We start from the raw sequence: 18,843 nt of genomic DNA, 5'->3' as shown, positions 1-18,843 counted from the left end.
AAAGTCTTTGAATCACTGGTTTCCAGTTTGTACCCTCAGCTCGTCCTTAGTCTATCTCTCATGCCAGCAAGATGGGGGCAGGGAGAACTTCTGTACTCTCTACCTCTGACTGTGTTTCTGTGTATTTTTGTGTCTGTCTATCTGTCGGTCTTTCTGTCTCCCTCTGTCTCTGTCTCTTGCACCATCTTTAACCATTACATTCAAGATTTTTTTTCTTCTTCTTTGTGTGTGTGTGTGTATGTCTAAGTGTGTGTATCTGCATGTGAGTGTGTGTTTTGTACATGCACACACGTATGTAGGTATGCTATATATGTATGAGTGTGTGTGAGTATGTAGGTGTGTGTGTGTCTGTGTTGTATGTGCACAGGTATATGTAGATGTGGTGTATGTGTTGTATGTGAACATGTATGTATTTTGTGTGTACACATGTGTATGTAGGTATGTATGTATGCTATATATAGGTATATGTGTATGAGTGTGTGTGAGTAGGTAGGTATGGTGTGTGTTATATGTGCACAAGTGTATGTAGGTGTGGTATGTGTATGTTGCATATAAACAGGTATATGCAGATGTGGTGTGTGTGTTGTATGTCCACATGTATATGTAGGTGTTGTGTGTGTGTGTGTCTGTGTGTGTGTCTGTGTTGTATGTACACATGTGTATGTAGGTGTGTATGTATGTTATGTGTATGAGTGTGAGTATGTAAGTGTGGTGTGTGTTATATGTGCACATGTGTATGTAGGTGTGGTGTGTATTGTATGTGCAAATATATATGAAGGTGTGTTGTGTGCATGTTGTATGTGCACATGTGTATGTAGGTGTGGTGTATGTATGTTGTATGTACATGTGTATGTGTCATGTGAGTATATGTGTCTGTTGTATGCACACATGTGTATGTAGGTGTAGTCCATGCAGTTCCTTCTTTTGGGACAAGGCCTCACCCTAAGACTGGAGCTTGATCTTTTGGCAAGGCTGGCAGCCAGGAAACCTCCATTGTTTCTATCCCTACCATCTTGAGGTTTCACGTATGTATGAGAGCATGCGTGGCTTGTTACATAGGTGCTGGGATCTACACTCAGTCCTTATGTTCCATAATAGACACATTCAACCACTAGCTTGTGATACTTTTTGAGAAAAGATTTTGGTGAACAGCCCAGCTGGGCCTTGAGTTTGTGGTGATCCTTCTGCCTCAGCCTCTGGAATGGTGGAATTACATATGTGTCCAATACCCAGACATTCCAAAATAGAAGTCTGAAAACTCCTCAGGTAATTTAAAGGGAAGGCGGGAAAGGAGATGGAGGAACAAATGCAGAGAGAACACCAAGAGAAAACTGCAAGTTTTTGAACTTAAATAAAATGGTTTAAATCATAGAATCTATGGTTTAAAATCATAGAAAATTTAATATATTTTCTCCACTAATGCTATCATGGGCAAATTAGAAAGAACTCACTCTAGGTGTTTAATCTCAGGACATCATCACTCACCAAGGTCTCAGTGATATTTACACAACACCCCATCCTTCTCAGCTTTGGCAACTCAGTGTAGCCTAGAGTCATTTGAGAGGAAAACTAGAATGGACAAATTGCTCAGATCAAATTAGTTCATTTCAATGTCTTTTGGAAATTGTCTTAATTGCTTACTGACATATGAGATCACAGCCCAACCCGGACAGTTCTCCTCCCTGGGTAGGTAGTTTCAGGATGCATAAAGCTAACTGAACATCAGCTCAAATAAGACAGGAAGCATGATTCCATAGTTCTGCTGTATGTCATCAAAGGGTCACTGGATTTTGAAAACCTACTGTTGTGAACGATGATTGAGTATAATGGATGGAAGAGAGAAAGAAAGAAAGAAAGAAAGAAAGAAAGAAAGAAAGAAAGAAAGAAAGAACCAAACAAAGGAACAGATAAATGAACGAACAAAGAAAGGAAGAAAGGAAGGAAGGAGGAAATAAAGAAAGGAAGGAAGAAAGGAAGAGGAAAGAAAAGAAAGGAAGACTCTGAATATATTATTTTCTTGTTCAATAAGAATTAAAAAGCTGAGAAAAACCAGCTTTCAGAAGGTGTTCCCCATACTTTTGGATGAGTTCATAACAGCTAGCAGCTATTTCTGCAGCTCAAGCTGAGTCACACAGCCACAGGACACTGACATCTATTATCTGACGTCAGGTAAGAGCTACTAAAAAATGCCAGGTCACCTTGTCCCCAGAAACATTTCTTGTATTGCCCTGTCTTTCTCCTTCAGTCTGTCCTTTGGTTTTTACCACGAAAGTGAAATATATCAATCTCCCCAGTTCCTTACCTTGTACCAATGCCTGAGCCTATCTTTACTCTTCTGCCTTTTTAGGGATGTGTCCGAGATGGGTTGACATCTGAGGCTTTGTGTTCAAGCCAGTCATGCCTCAGAGTCCAGGAGAGCCTAAGACTGGCTGAGAAGTCTGTAGTGGATTCAGGCAGTCTGCATTTTAGCTGGGTTCCAGGAGATTCTGATGCTGCCCATTTGGGACCTATCCTTAGCAAACCCACAGAGTTTCTTTGCTAATGGGGAAAGAGAATGCTGACAAAGGAGCTAGGATGTACTCAGGATTTTACTTAGTGTAAGAAGTTGAGATATTTCCAGCTCTGTTCTTACGATTATTTTAGAGACAGACAAATGGTATAGGAGGCTGACTGTTCTAAAGCTGGAGGCCAAGCTGAGATACAGAGCTACCTACCCTGAGAAGGAGTTTGGAAAAGCTAAATTAGAAACTATGGAATAGTCTTTAAAACAATTAAAATTTATTTTCTATTTTTGTGGTGTGTGTGTGATTCAATAGTTTGAGTGTGGAGGTCAGAAAACAACTCTTGAGAGTTGGTACTCTTCTATCATGGGATTGAATTTAGGCCGTCAGGTTTGAATGGCTTTACCAGCTGAGCCATCTTGCCAACATCTATAGCCTTTTTGAGATGTTCAAATCAAGGTCTCATTCTTGGGAGACAGGGTTGCTTCATTGCGGTTTTCCAGTAAAGCATTAGATCTATTCTGGTGATTCTCAGCATATGGTCAGTAGACCCAAGGAAGTAGCATTATTTGAGAAGCTGTTAGTAAGGTGGGTCCTCAGGCAGGGCTTCCTACATCAGAAACCATGGGCCTCTTGTCAGCCATCTATACCTCCAAGCCTTCCAGATGATGCCAAGAGCACTATGGAGACGTAGTGACCAAGCCAGTGATGGGTTTTGCCTGTTTTAGGGTATAAGGGGCAAACTGAGGACTTCAGTTGATGACAAGGGTGTTGGCTGGTACAGAACTAGGTAGAAATATGCAACATATCAAACAGTGTGGGGATTATATTAGAACTGTATGATGGAACCATTGTGATCTGTTTCACAGCATGATGGTAAAGCTGTTTTCCTCCATCGAAACACTAAGCAGTGGCCTGGCTGTGCTCCCAAAGCTTTTAAGCAGGTATTAGGATACGCCTAAGTTCTGCTTTTAGAAAAGAATTTTTAATCCACATTTGCTCATTTACTCATTCAGACATTTACTGAATACCAACTTTCTGCCAACCTATGATCTGTGCTATATGACAATCAAAACCAGAGTTGATATCAGGTGTGGTGGCTCAGGCTTGGAGTCCCAGAAAGGCAGCACTCTGGAGGCAGCAGCAGAGGGATAATGAGTTCAAAGCCAGCCTTGGCTGTCCTGACAACTCCTGGCCACTGTTAAACAAATCAGCAAACAGAGGTTTGCAAATACAATGCCCCTGTGTTTGAATGCTTGGCCATAGGGAATGGCACTATTAGGAGGTGTGGCCTTATTGGAGGAAGTGTGTCACTGTGTAGGCAGGATTTAAGGTCTCCTTATGCTCAGGTTCCGCCCAGTGTGGAAGACATTATTCTGACTGCCTTCAGATTAAGATGTAGAAAGAACTCTTGACTCTGCCAGCACCATGTGTCCCTGCAGGTTGCCATGTTTCCTGTCAATGATAATGGACCGAGCCTCTGAAACTGTGAGCCAGCCCCAATTAAATGTCTTCTTTTTATAAGAGTTGCTTAGGTCATGGTGTCTGTTCACAATAATAAAACCTTAACTAAGATGCCCCCACCCCATCCTGTGTTGCTGGCAAGCTCTCTTTCTAGAAACTCTAACTTCATCCCTAATCTCCTTGGTTGAAGCAATAAGGACTTAAGATCTGGGTAGGGTTAGATCTTGGAGACTTGAACACTAAGAAGAAATCCACCTGCACCTCAGAACTTGTTAAAGAAAGCAGTCCCCCGCAGCCTGAGCAGGCAGACTGAATCAGACTCTCAGGACCACAGGCGTCAGCTCAGGACGAGGTCAGAGGAGCCGCTCTGTAGCCTGATGAGATCTGACTGATCGATCGGCCTCTGCGCAAAGAACAGGAGGCACAGTTTCTCATTCTGCTTTCTCAAGTTCACACTCACTGTTTAAGAATGGATCTTCTCTAGGCCCATATTTTGCAATGAAGTAAATACCAAGTGTTAAGTGACTTAATAATCATCTAAGCAAGTAATCAGAGGGCTGTCTTCAAGGCCAAGGCAAGGCCAGGCTCATCTCTCTGCTCCATCACTCACAAGCAGCAAGTGTCAGAAGAAACTCAAACAACTGAAGCAGCAACAGTAAGCTACGCCTGCCTTTCTTTCTTTCTTTCTTTCTTTCTTTCTTTCTTTCTTTCTTTCTTTCTTTCTTTCTTTCTTTCTTTCTTTCTTTCTTTTTCTTTTATAGTTGGCTTTGCTCATACAAAACCCAATGCCTTTCAGAGAAAAGAACAACATTTTCTTCCTTCTTCCTTTCCCTCCCCACTTACCTTCTCCTTCTCTTCTCTTCCCTTATCCTACCCTCTCCTTTCTGAGATGGTTTTCTGTAGATCTGACTGGTCTGTAACTCACCATGTAGCTCAGGCTGGTGATCCTTCCTGCCTTGAACATTTGAGTGTCAAGGCATAAGCCACTATGTTTGGCTGTTTTGTTTGTTTTAATGACTAATATAAAGGAAAGCCCATGCTCCAAAATTATTTCTGAAAACCAGCCTCATGCCTACTAATTATTCTTGGTCCCAAAGAACATTCTAGTTTATTAAAAACAAAACAAAACAATAATCTCTGCAGGACATGGAAGGCTGAGGCAGGAGGATTGAAGGCTGGAAATCAGCCTGAGTAACTAAGGGAAGCATGGTCTCATCACATGCGGCTCTTGTCGCCAAGTCTCCTTGTGGCCTGAGTTTGTCCCACAGAACCAAGAGAACCTCCTCCCACAAAGTGTCCTGAGGCCTCCACACATACAGTGTAGGATTCATGTGCTCCCTTCTCATAATTATGTAAATGTAATAAAAATGTAAGTGAACTGGGATGGGACCATACAGCTCAATGGTAGGGCACCTGTCTAGGGTAAGCAATCTTTGAGTTCAGATCCCCAGAACTGAAACACACACACACACACACACACACACACACACACACACACACACACCCCAGCATCCCTGATTCACATATTCATGTTGAAAGAGCTGGCCATTATGGCTAGAAGAGCAGTTGTGTTCACTTAATCATATATCAGAAAATAGCTGGACACTGGGAAGAGCAAAATGAAGTGTCAAGAAATCCAGGAAAAGAAGGCATAAGAAATTAACCCTATCTGACCATCTACTTCAGACAAGGGTAGAATTGATGCTTTCAGGAGTCAATGTTATGATTGTCCTGGACTGGGAAAGACTAGGCCTGGGAGCTGGCCTGAAGGAGCTTTGATAACTACCAGAAAACAATTATGTATAAAATCAAGTGATAAAATACCACACATAGAACAGAATGATTATATACTAGTTATGCTAACAGTAGTTCTATATCTTCTATTTTTGTTTTGAGGAATACTGTATTGATATGGTAAAATATTACAGACTACTGCTAATGGCAGGATATAGACTTAATTCTTAAAGAACCAAGCAAAACCATATTTATAGCTGGGAGTGGTGGCATATGCCTTTAACTGAAGCACTCACGAGGCAGAGGTAGGTAGGTCTGTTTACTGCGAGAGTGGGACCTAAAAATGAAGTGAAATAAAGCAGTTGTTTTCAACCCGTGGGTCATGACTCCTTTGGGGGTTTGAATGACTCTTACACAGGGGTTGTCTATGACCACCAGAAAACACGCATATTTACAGTATGATTCATAACTAGCAAAATTACAGTTATGAAGTAGCAACAAAAATAATTTTATGGTTGGGGTCACTAAGAGGAACTGCATTAAAGGGTCAAAGCATTAAAAAGCTGAGAACCACTGGACTAAAGTCTCATGCAATAGCCAACTCCATTCGCAGCATCAGACAATTGATACTCTGAGGGCTAAAAAGAGTCAACTGGGTAAAGTACGCAATTACACGGACAGGCTGCATGTGGCAAAATACATGGTTTTCCACATAGGCATATAAATAACAACAGCTGAGGTAAGCTAACTCCTATCCGCTGCACCTGGGAGAGGCAAGAAAACATATTCCAAAACCAATTCCATGTTCTAAAGAGACGGAGGCCATAAGACTCTGGTCTGTTTTCTTGCAAGCACTCAGAATTCTCACAGACTCTATTTTTGACCTGTGAATTCAAGTTCAGTGTGGTTTATATAGCAAGTTCTAGGGCAGACAGCTGTATAGTAAAATCCTGTCTAAAAGCAACCACAATACACAAAACAACCATATTTGTAAAAATATTATAAAATGTTTCTCCCCAAGGCTTTTTAATGTATTCCATAATAAATAATACTATTTTTTAAAGCATAAAGATGCTGCTTCTTTTCCAAGAAAGAAATTCAAATAAGCATTTAAGAAGTAAAAATTTGTGAGCTGCTTCATTGCATGCCTGCAATCAAAACAAACCAGTTCTTCTGTAATCGCAAGTGCTCTTAACCACTGAATCACAGTCCATCCCCCTTCTCACACTTCTGTGTTCAGTTGGGTTACTTCTTTAACTTGCAGAAACGTTGTTAGCTGTCATTTTTCAGTCTACTGAACCCCAGAGATTCCACGTGTATATGGTGTTTATCATTTAGGTACTTCCCAGTGGAGAAAAGTTGCCAAAGTTATATAGTTCTATGAATTTTTCATGCTTTAATTACCTTATATCTGTATATCCATATATAAAATATTACATATCTACATACATATAGCTAGGCCACTGTTCTACAACTGAGCTGCACCCCAGCCCTGTCTTTATTGAACATTAGGTAAAGATTTTAATGTCTAAAAGTTGTTTTTGTCTGCCTATCTATTTTACTATCGTAGTCAGCCTTGCAAACTTTACATTATCTCTACATCCTGCTCTTCACGTCCCAGTGTATTGTGTAGGTTTTTACATTTAATAGAGTTGGGCTTGAAGAACAGAGAGGAGATGCTGTCATTTCCAGTATTAGGTTATTAGAGACTGCCTTCTTTCCTAGGCTCCTCAAGGGTGCAGGGAACCAGCTTATGCTGTGAGGGCAGGCAGGTAGCTCAAAAGGAGGCTCTGGATAAGAGGAGGGGAGCTGAGGCATCTAAATAGTTAGCTTGGAAGCAGCTCCTGCAGCCTCCAGAGGATGGCAGCCCCGGCCAACTGTTTGACCATAGCTACAGGAGGACCTAGGCTAGGGGCAAAGCCACTTCCAGATAAAAACCGAAAGAAACGGTGAAATCATAAGTGTGTACTTAGAGCTAATTATTAGGATCATTTATTATGCTAATTAAGTTAACCACATTTATAATTAGTTCAAATTCTACTTTTTTAAAAATTTTTTTAATTTTAATTTTATTTATTTATTTATTTTTATTTACATTGCAAATGATTTCCCCTTTCCTGGGTCCCCACTCCCCGCAAGCCCCATAAACCTTCTTCCGTCCGCCTATTCTTCCATCTACCCCTTCCCACTTCTACTTTAAAAAGGAAAATAGGACTGGATATAGCTCAGACGGTAGAGCATTTGCCTAGTATGCACGGAGTCCTAAGTGTAATTCCCAGGACCCCACAAATCCTGCGCTGCTGTGAGTGTAATCCCAGTACTTGGAGGTGAAGGCAAGAGAAACAGAAGTTCAAGGTCAGACTCAGATAGAGAGGAGAGGCCAATTGTAAGCTCTGTGTGAGTGATCCTGTCTTAAAAAACAACATGGCAGCCGGGCAGTGGTGGCGCACGCCTTTAATCCCAGCACTTGGGAGGCAGAGGCAGGCAGATTTCTGAGTTCGAGGCCAGCCTGGTCTACAGAGTGAGTTCAGGGACAGCCGGAGCTATACAGAGAAACCCTGTCTTGAAAAACCAAACCAACCAACCAAACCAAAAAACAACATGGCAAAAGACTTTGGAAGCTTCTGAAGGACATAACTTTAGTTTAAGGATTCATTAAATTCTGGCTATGGAGTATGCATCTCCATGCTTAAGTACTTTAAAATTACCATCAGCTTTGGGAACGTTAACTGGCTTTCCAGATTTGTTATATATATGCTAGTAAAGATTTCTTAAATAGAAACTGCTTTTGAAAGGTGCAGTCAAATGTACTGCACTTTAGTGGCCCTTGGCTCTTTACTCATGTTCCCCTAAAACGGAAGGAAAAACTTTTTAAATTGCTAACACAAAATTAAATGTGAAATATCTAATATGAAATTCAACATATAAAATATTATATGGTAAACTGAATGTAATATGTAATATTGCATCTTTGGTATATCCAAAATGTTTTTAAAATCCGTGCATTGGAGAATCAATTTTAATTTACTGTGTGTGAAGCATTCCTGCTGATTTATGTGTGACTAGCAGCTAACATTTGTCAGATTAGTTGACCAAATTTATTATTTGTTTTTTATTACCTTTTCTTCTCATGTAAGCCAGGCTGGCCTCAAACTCACAATTCTTCTGCCTACAGCTTTTGAATGCTGAGATTAGCACGTGCCACTATGTTGTTTTGAAATAAAAAACATTTTCTATTAAAACAAACACATTAATACAGGTTCTATGATGTGACGATGATTTAAACAGTTCTCATTTTCATGTAGGTGGGAAGGAAGCTAGAATAGATTTATGTAAATTGATGATCTGGAAGAAATCACTTTCTTTCTGGCTTCCCCCCTCCCCCTAAAGGACTATCTAAAAATATCAGATTCTAGGGCAAGATGGCTCAGTGGGTACACCTGCCATCAAGCCTGTGACCTACTTCAATCCCTGGGACCCACATTGGTGCAAGGAGAGGACTGACTGCCGTTTTCCTCTGACCTCTGTCTGAGCAGCACAGGCATGTATACACAGGCAGACATAAAGTAAACGTAGTTAAAAAAGAATATCACAGCACCTGAGACGACTCATCAGTTAAGAGCACCGAATCTCTTGCAGCAGACTGACTGAGCTTCAATTATAAGCACCTACAAGAGGCTCAGAGCTGACTATGATTCCAGTTGCAAGGCATCTGACACCTGCCTTCGATGGGTATTGCTTACATGTGATACATGCAGGTGAAACACACACACACACACACACACACACACACACACACACACACACACACACACACACACACACACACACACAGAGAGAGAATGGTATCATCTCCAAGTCTGTTACTATGTTTATTTTCAATGTCAAGTTTCTACAAATTAGAATCACCTGAGTAGGGAGCTGCATTTGAAGGCTGGTCCTCATTGATGTGAGAAGCCCCGCCCTGATTGTGGGCGGCACCTTCTGGTAGGTGCTCAGATGGCTGCTGAGTGGATTTGTGCCCACCTACCCTGCTGCTGATTCCTTTGTTGACAGAGCTGGAATTTCTCCAGGGAATTCTGGACCCACCTTGTAAATGACTACTGGCTGTCACCCCTCAGTGACAGACAGCTGCTTTAGAACTACTCTAACTGTTGACAACCCAACCTCACAGATGAATACTGGCTTCTCAGCATCTCAAGTGTGATTTGGCCCTGGCTACTATTTGGAAACCCCCTTAATAAATTATGCTATATAACTATAGCATACACATATATATTTTCATCCCCTTGGTTCTGTTCTAGGGGACGTAACTGAAGCATCAGTGAACAAACTGACTTTACTCAACAGTTACACGGCTTTTCTTATCCTGGCCTGGAGGAGTATTAGTTAGCTACACATCCTCCTTTCATTTGGTTTCAATTGTCCACGGAATACATTAGCGGACTCCAACCTTACCATGGCCCTGACAGCCAGAGTACTCCTGGCTTCCAAGAGTCAAGACTGCAGAGTTTCCCAAATGCTCAGATGCATTATATTGTAACCTCTGAGAACAGGTCTCTGGAGCAGGCGGTGGTGGAGGGGGCGTAGAATAAAAAGTCACCTCAATACGAATACAAACAGATCCTTTAGCACTTACACTTCTCTAAGCTCCCAGGAGCTTATGCAAGGAAAACAGAAGCAGGATGGAACTATACGTTTACTTATAGTAAGTAACTTCCAGGCGTTCCTGGCAGTAAATACACACATTGAGGTTCGTTTCTATTTTACCATGAAGATAACCGAAAGAATAGAGTAAGGTTTTTTTTCCCTCCACTAAAGTTTTTGAAGTAGGGTTATATACTCAACTCCAAGCTAGTCTCATGATCAGTATGTAGCCCAAGCAAGCCTCAATGTTGCAGCAATCCTCAGGCCTGAGTGCCCATAATACTAGGATTATAGGTTTGAGTGACCATGCTCAGTCACCGTAGTTTTTATAGATTAAGAAATGTGACCCTTTAATGTTTGGACATGAAAAAAAAAACGACACCTGTGTATGTAGGAAGTCATGTTAACAAACAAACAAACAAACAAACAAACCAAAGCTCTGGGGGCCAGGGAGACAGCTTAGCAGGTAAGAGAAGAGAACAGGAATCCTCTGACCTCCATGCCCAGTTCTCATATAACCCGCTACACACTACACTCAGATGCATTATATTGTAACCTCTGAGAACAGGTCTCTGGAGCAGGCGGTGGTGGAGGGGGCGTAGAATAAAAAGTCACCTCAATACGAATACGCTCTGAAGATAAACACCAGGATTTTTAAAAAGCCGTTTATTTTAAAAAACTGGTTTGTCAAATCACGTACACGAGCAGAAGGAACACAACTCTTGGAGTGGCCCTGGAATACAGACACCAGTGGGGCGTTCACACAGTACCTGAAAGGATAGCTAAAAAAGGGGTCCTCTGAGTAGAGAGCCTCAGGTTCCTACCTGACCCCTTGTTGAATGGCTTTAGTTAGCGTACAGTGAGAGGTAGAGTCCCAAGTGTAGTAGCTGATGCCTCAGGGCTCCATTCAAACAAAACAGAAATGAAACTGCCTTCCCCTATGATCGGGGAGGCCTCGTCTATCATTTATTTCCTTGGTGCAAACAGAAGCCAAGTTTCCCTCCCCAAACACTTCAGCATTCCCAACCGAAAAGTGTGGCGATTATTTTTTTTATTTATTTTTTATTTTTATTTTTTTAGGCAGTGTGCTGGAGACATTTAGCTTTCTTCGCCGTCTGATTCAGATTCTAAGAGAAAAGAAAGAAAAACCAGGTATTATCAGATTATGGATCAGAACTTGGAACGAGCGGCCCAATGCTAGGGGATATATTATGGAGAATGTCCCAATGCCTGGGATATTTTTTAACCATGTATTAATTAGGCAAAAACAGTTACACAAGAGAACGGATCGAAAACCCTCTCTAACTTCTGTTTCCCAGTGAAGTCCGGCTTTTTAACAATGCACATCACTAAACAGTATAGCCTTTGATTAGCCGGGTCATCTAAGACTTGCTTTTCATTTTGCGCTTCGATCTCCAGCAAATGTGCTGAAACGCCCTCTAATCCCACCATGAGTGGCCAAGTGGATAATCTGAGTTTGTTTTTATTTTTCTTTTAAAAATGTATATTACCTTGTTTTTAGAAACGAACACTGAGATATCTAGGCAGAATAAAATTTTTGCATATGAAGACACTGAGAATTTTAAGGAGAGAGAGAGAGAGAGAGAGAGAGAGAACCTAGAATAAAGCAATAGGCATTTGGCCAGTGACCACCAGGGCTGTTACATGAAGTTACCTTCTTCTGCATTTTGTAACCACTCCACAAATTTCTTCATCTGGTCAAGAAAGACGCTCTTGCCCTTGGCGGCGTGTGCCTCTTTATACCACTTCAGTATCGCCTCTTCACTCAGAACGTCGGCTGCAGTCAGAAAGCAAGGTTGCCAAGTTACCACACAAACGGCATATTTAAAAAAAAAAAAACCCTCTGAGTGTGGGGGCGGTTCTGGAGGGGCGGCTGCGGAGCTGTAGGAGCTGTAAGCATTTTCTGCAGCACCACGAGGCCAAGGATTCAGATCCCAGCATGGGTCTGTGCCCAGATTAAGCCTATCTCACCTGATCTCCAAGGGTGTGCGTGTGTGTGTGGGTGTGTGGGAGACAGGACGGCTGCGGCATGCTGAGTCCTAGCAGAGCCATTGAGAAACATGAGCCTCTGGCTCAGGGTAAGATGAGATAGAGGACACATGACTTCCTCCCTGGCCTCCATTAGAGCATCTTCCTGAGACATCCCTCCCCAGAGTTCATGTCTAAGCAGCTCAGACATGTATCCTTACAATCAGCTTAGTAAATGCTTTGTTGATGAGTGATGTCACCACATCAGTCAATCAGTCAGGATACAGTGCTAGCAACACAGGTCAGGTGAGTACTAAGACCAGGAAATCTTTTTTTTTTTTTTGGGCAAATGAATCAACAATTCCAACAGTTTAGAAAAACCATGACCTGATAAATTCTACTGAAACCTGATTGTTGTGCAAACTTAGCTATGGGCTACATACATGTAATCCCAGGACTTGGAAAGCGGAGGCTGAGGAATCAGCAATTCAAAGTCTTGGCAGCTATTCACTGAATGCTAACCTAGGTAGCCCACACAGGACCTGGTCTCATGAAACAGGGAAGGAACAATGGAATGGCTACTTTTTCTTACAAGGAAATTTTCTTTTTGTTGAGGAGAAATGGTGGGCTAATAGACAAGATGGAGGGACGGAGCAGGGTTGAGGTCAGTAAGTAGAGAAAGACCTTCAGGGGTGGGATTGCTAGACAACCCAACCTTCTACTTCTTTTTAAATTTTGATCTCAGGTGACTTATTTATTTATTTAATGTTTAGGGGTACACTGTAGCTGTCTTCAGATGCACCATAAGAGGGCATTGGATCCCATGACAGATGGTTGTGAGCCACCCTGTGGATGCTGGGAACTGGACTCAGGACCTCTAGAAGAGCAGTCAGTGCTCTTAACCACTGAGCCATTTCTCCAGGTCCCAATATTCCACCCGTAGCTGTCACTAAATTATCACCATGCTATAGTGTGATAGCCTAAGTCAGTGCTCCTCACCCTCTGTAATGCTGAGACCCTATAATACAGTTCCTTATGTCGTGGTGACCCCAACCATAAAATTTACTTTTGTTGTTAGTTCATAACTGTAATTTTGCTACTGCTATGCATCGTAATGTAAATATTTGACACTCAAGATATCTGATATTCGACCTCTGTGAAAGGGGCATTTAAGTACTTTCTCTGTACCACAGTTAGAGAAACACACAGCAAAAAAAAAAAAGTGTTGGGTCTCTATCATCTAAAATTATAAATGGCACCCTGTTAAGTTGTCATTAATTACCATGGATTGAGGACACTTAAGGAAAGGGGAATATGAAAATGACAGTCTATATACTTTGCCAGAGTCCTACAGGGTTGCCTTTTGGGATTTTTGTCCCATGGAAGAATCTAATCCATTACATGTCCTGATAGATGCAATACTGACACATCTTCTAATGACATAGTTACAACTATAATTTTGACTGATAAATATCACAGACATTATTGAATACAGACAGCATTCATTTGAAGCATCAGTAACATTTTCATAACAAAAATCATTGAGTTTTACTTTACTTTTCCTTAAAAACAACAACTACAAAAACTGGCTTTTAGAAAGGGCCCTTGGATTAAATTGAAGAATCAGGGTGGGAGGCACTGAGAGGTGGCCCTGTGGTTAAAAGCCTTGGCTGAGCTTCCAGAGGACCCAGGTTCAATTCTCAGTACCCAAGTGGCAGTGAACAATCATCTCTTATGTCAATCCCAGAGGACAGGATGTCCTTCCCCTTCCGGCTTCCACAGGACCCAGGTGCACACATAGTGCACAGGCATACAGACAGACACTCGTTCACATAAAACAAATAAATGCATGTGGTTGGTTTAGAAAACAGGCATTGTTTCTCTTAAAACAATCATGTAATGTACTACACTTTGCAAATTAAAGCTGTCCAGACTTATTAATTTACGAGTACAGGATACCTTGGTGTATAACAGTCATGACCCTACGGAAGTTTCCTAATCCTCCAGCCTTCTTGTTGCTTCCATTTTCAGCTTCTCATAACCGGGACCACCAGTCCCAGCCCATTTTTCAAAAAGGGCAAAGCCTATGATTATGGCCTTCAGAAGTAACGTTGCTATTTAAGACTGCTTTGCAGCAGAGCTTTGCAAGAACACTAATTAGGCTTGAAGCACTTCATTAATGGTCCATTGTCTTTAAGACACTACTAATTTTTGTTTGATTTTTTTTTTTTCCGAGACAGGGTTTCTCTGTAGCCCTGGCTATCCTGGAACTCACTCTATAGACCAGGCTGGCTTCAAACTCAGAAATCCGGCTGCCTCTGCCTCCCAAGTGCTGGGATTACAGGCATGCGCCACCACCGTCCGGCAAGACATTAAATTTCAGTCTTTTCCAAATCCTTTCGATCATGAATTTTCAGCTTGTGTGCCCAGTCATATGCGGTGGCCCCTCCATCTCTGTCCTGAACTACTATTGTTATAAAAAATATATCAAAGGACACAACAAATATGGGAAACTGACAAACATAGAAATGGAAACTGCATTCTTTCCACACATGAATGAATGTAGATCCTACAGAATGAGCCAGACAGCTGATGTTCCCTGCTGCTCAGGAACAGTGCTTGTGGGCCTTCTGAAGGCAGGCCCCATGCTTCTGTTTTATCAGTTCAGAGAGGACAAAAGGAGCCATGCGCATTCTAAAATGTGTCAGTGACAGGGATGGAAATGACACCAAAAGACTGGCAAAACCTTATCAAAAATATTGTCTGCTAAAATCACCTAACGGTACAACAGAGGTCTGAGAAGCTAAGAACACCATTCATTTTTTTTTTTTTTAATAAGCAAAGAGATATATTTAATGAATGATAATGAATAAATAATTTATGCAAGTACATATAAGAATATAGGTGGGGATTATTTTTAGATAGTGGGTATTCTTTTTTTTATTTTTATTTTTTAATATTTTTTAATATTTTTTGTTCGATATATATATTTTTTTTATTTGATATAATTTATTTACATTTCAAATGATTTCCCCTTTTCTAGCCCCCCCCCCCCACTCCCCGAAAGTCCCGTAAGCCCCCTTCTCTTCCCCTGTCCTCCCTCCCACCCCTTCCCAGTTCCCCGTTCTGGTTTTGCCAAATACTGTTTCACTGAGTCTTTCCAGAACCAGGGACCACTCCTGCTTTCTTCTTGTATCTCATTTGATGTGTGGATTATGTTTTGGGTATTCCAGTTTTCTAGGTTAATAACCACTTATTAGTGAGTGCATACCATGATTCACCTTTTGAGTCTGGGTTACCTCACTTAGTATGATGTTCTCTAGCTCCATCCATTTGCCTAAGAATTTCATGAATTCATTGAAGAACACCATTCATTAATGAGCTTTTTTTTTTTTTGAAAGACCAAATTTCTAGCACTGGGGAATTAATAATAAAAAGAACTAAAGCCACTAACTATCTGAGACAGTTAGACACACATGGATATTAGAAAGCTTAAAAGGGCTAGAGAAATAGCTATGGGTAAGTATGCACTGTCTTGCTGGTCCCCCCATCTCCCCCCCCCCCCCCAACCCCCGAGATCTTTTGGTTCCCGGCACCTACAAGGGCTTGGCTCATGACTGTCTCCTTATACTCCTTCAGGGGAATCCTTCTGGCCTTAGAGGGCAACTGCATTCATATAACTCAGATATGGTGCAAATGCCTTTAATCCCAGCACTGGGGACAGAGAGGCAGATGGATTTCTATGAGTTCAAGGCAAGCCTGGTCTACATAGTAAGCATTTTTCTAAGAAAAGGTTTTATTCTCTAGCTCAGGCTGGCCCTGACCTTGCAAGCCTCCTTGTGAAGCTGGGATTACAGGCAAGAGCCACCAGGCATTTTTTTAAAATACATTTTTAAATGTATTTCACGCATGTGGGTATACTGTCACTATTTTCAGACACATCAGAAGATGGCATCAGATCCCCATTATAGATGGTTGTGAGCTACCATGTGATTGCTGAGAATTGGACTCAGGACCTCTGGAGGAGCAGTTAGTGCTCTTAACCTCTGAATCATCTCTCCAGTCCCTGCCACAAGGTATTTTTTGTCCTACTAAGAAAAAAATGGGAGAAGGGTTTGTTAAAATTACAAGCATATATGTTCCCTCAGGGTAGATGGTATATTTTCCTTCCACCTTGCAATTTAGAAAGTTTGGAACTCCTTTGTCTATGTAATTTCTAGTATTGAACAAGAGAGTGAAACATAGCATGTATTCATTACACAAAGAGTAGATAAAAACAAGGGACAGCAAAGAGGCTGAGAGTGACTTAGCTTTACTATGTGTTACATATATAGTAAAATCTAAAATCCATAATTTTATATTAGGGGTATCATACAGGGAAACAACTCAAAAAATCATTTTCATCTTCCTTCCTTCCTTCCTTCCTTCCTTCCTTCCTTCCTTCCTTCCTTCCTTCCTTCCTTCCTTCCTTCCTTCCTTTCTTTCTTCGCAATGTTTCTTTGTGTAGCCCTGGCTATCCTGGAACTTGCCTTGTAGCCTATGCTGGCCCTGATCTCCCAGAGATCTTCCTGTCTCTGTCTCCCAAGTGCTCAGCACCATTGCTGCCTGGATCACTTTTTTTTTTTTTTTTAAAACCAAACCTAACCAAACAAGCAACCAAATGCCTTAGAATAAGAAACGGCATTTTAGAAATATTTATTTATATAAGGCACAGAGTTTCACCTATGAGTTTTCTGTAAATAAAATGCACTGAGGTATAGTAGTGAGGGTGAGTACCTTTCTTTTCTTTTTATTGGATATTTTCTTTACTTACATTTCAAATGTTTTCCCCTTTCCAGGTCTCCCCTTCTGAAACCCCCTATGCTCTCCCCCTGCCTCCATGAGGGTGCTCCCCCACCCACCCCGTCTTCCCACCCTGGCATTCCTCTATGCCCAGGCAATGAACACCCTCAGGCCCAAGGGCCTCTCCTCCCACTGATGTCCAACAAGGTCATCCTCTGTTACATATGTGGCTGGAGCCATGGGTCACTCCATGTGTAGTCTTTGGTTAGTGGTCCAATCCCTGGGTGCTCTGGGGGGGGGGGTCTGGCTTGTTGACAATGTTGCTCCCTTCATGGGGTTGCAAACCCCCTCAGCTCCTTTAGTCTCTTCTCCAACTCCTCCATCTGAGACTCCTGCGCTCAGTCCAATGGTTGGCTGCGAGCATCCACCTGTTATTTGTCATGCTCTGGCAGAGTCTCTCAGGAGACAGCCATATCAGGCTTCCATTAGCAAGCACTTCCTAGCATCCACAATATCAGACATATTTGGTGGCCATATATGGGCTGGATCCCCAGGTGGGGCAGTCTCTGGATGGTCTTTCCTTCAGTCTCTGCTCCACACTTTGTCTCCATATTTCCTCCTGTGAGTATTTTGTTCACCCTTCTAAGAAGCACTGAAGCATCCACATTTTGGTCTTCCTCCTTCTTAGATTTCATATGGTCTATGAACTGAATCTTGGGTATTCCGAACTTTTGGGCAATTATCCACTTATCAGTGAGTACATTCTGTGTGTGTTCTTTTGTGACTGAGTTACTTACAACTCAGGATATTTTCAAGTTCTCCCAGGGAACTGGACTTATGGACAGTTGCTAGTAACTATATGGGTGCTAGAGTTGAATCTGGGTCTTCTGGAAGCACACCCACTCAGTGCTCTTCCTGTTGATCCCTCTTTCTAGCCCCCAGGTTTAGTTTTAGTGAGATATTCATTTGGCGAGCCTCAATTTTAAGACGCTAGTATCTTTGGTCCACATCTAAGTAAAACTGATGATGAATCATTTCGAATGAGACTTGGCAGTTGCTACATTCTAAAATTTTAAACCAAATTATATTTGATTTATTTATTGTGTGTATGCTACAGTGTGTCACATGTGGAGATAAGAGGACAACTTGAGAGAGTTCATTCTCTCCTTCCACCTTTTGGCTGCTTGGATCTAACTTCAATTGTCACTTTTAGCAGCAAGCTCCTTTATCTGTTGAGCCATCTCCCTGGCATGGTTACTCTATTCATTCACTAAAATAATTATTATGAAATACATCACTGTCTTAGTTAGGTTTCAATTGCTGTGATAAAACACTGGCCAAAAGCAACTTGGGGAAGAAGGGGTTTATTTCAGCTTACAATGTGTAGTCTATCATTCAAGGAAGTTAGGCAGGAACCTAGAGGTCATACACTGCTTACTGGCTTGTTCCTTATGGCATACTCAGTCTTACTTAGAGCATACAGGACGACCAGCCGTGGGGTGGCACCATCCAAAATGGACTGGGCCCTCCTACGTCAGTCACTTGTATTAAGAAAACACCCCAGAGGTTGTCCACAGGCCAAACTGGTGGGACCATTTTCTCAATTGAGGTTCCTTTTTCCAAGTGACTCTAGTTAGTGTTAAGGTGACATAAAACTAGCCAGCACACTTATTGTCCTGCAAACATAAATATCACCCCCAAACCCTTGTGAATAAGACGTACTCAT

The 18,843-nt window shown here is 41.7% G+C and overlaps 1 protein-coding gene across 1 annotated transcript in view; it reads right to left on the bottom strand.

The window, feature by feature from the left end:
* Positions 1-10,995: 10,995 nt before the first annotated feature.
* Positions 10,996-18,843, bottom strand: part of Bzw2 (basic leucine zipper and W2 domains 2) — a 59,263-nt gene continuing 51,415 nt past the window's right edge. The window contains exons 11-12 of the mRNA XM_052185929.1: positions 12,022-12,144; positions 10,996-11,473 (exon numbers count right to left, since the gene is read on the bottom strand). Coding sequence (XP_052041889.1) covers positions 11,445-11,473; positions 12,022-12,144 — 152 coding nt within the window. The 3' untranslated portion in view covers positions 10,996-11,444. The remainder of the gene's footprint in view (positions 11,474-12,021; positions 12,145-18,843) is intronic.

The sequence above is a fragment of the Apodemus sylvaticus genome, chromosome 6 (assembly GCF_947179515.1).
Source record: "Apodemus sylvaticus chromosome 6, mApoSyl1.1, whole genome shotgun sequence".
NCBI classification, from domain to species: domain Eukaryota; kingdom Metazoa; phylum Chordata; class Mammalia; order Rodentia; family Muridae; genus Apodemus; species Apodemus sylvaticus.
Note: the sequence above shows the minus strand (reverse complement) of the source record. Positions and strands in the feature narration are given on the sequence as shown.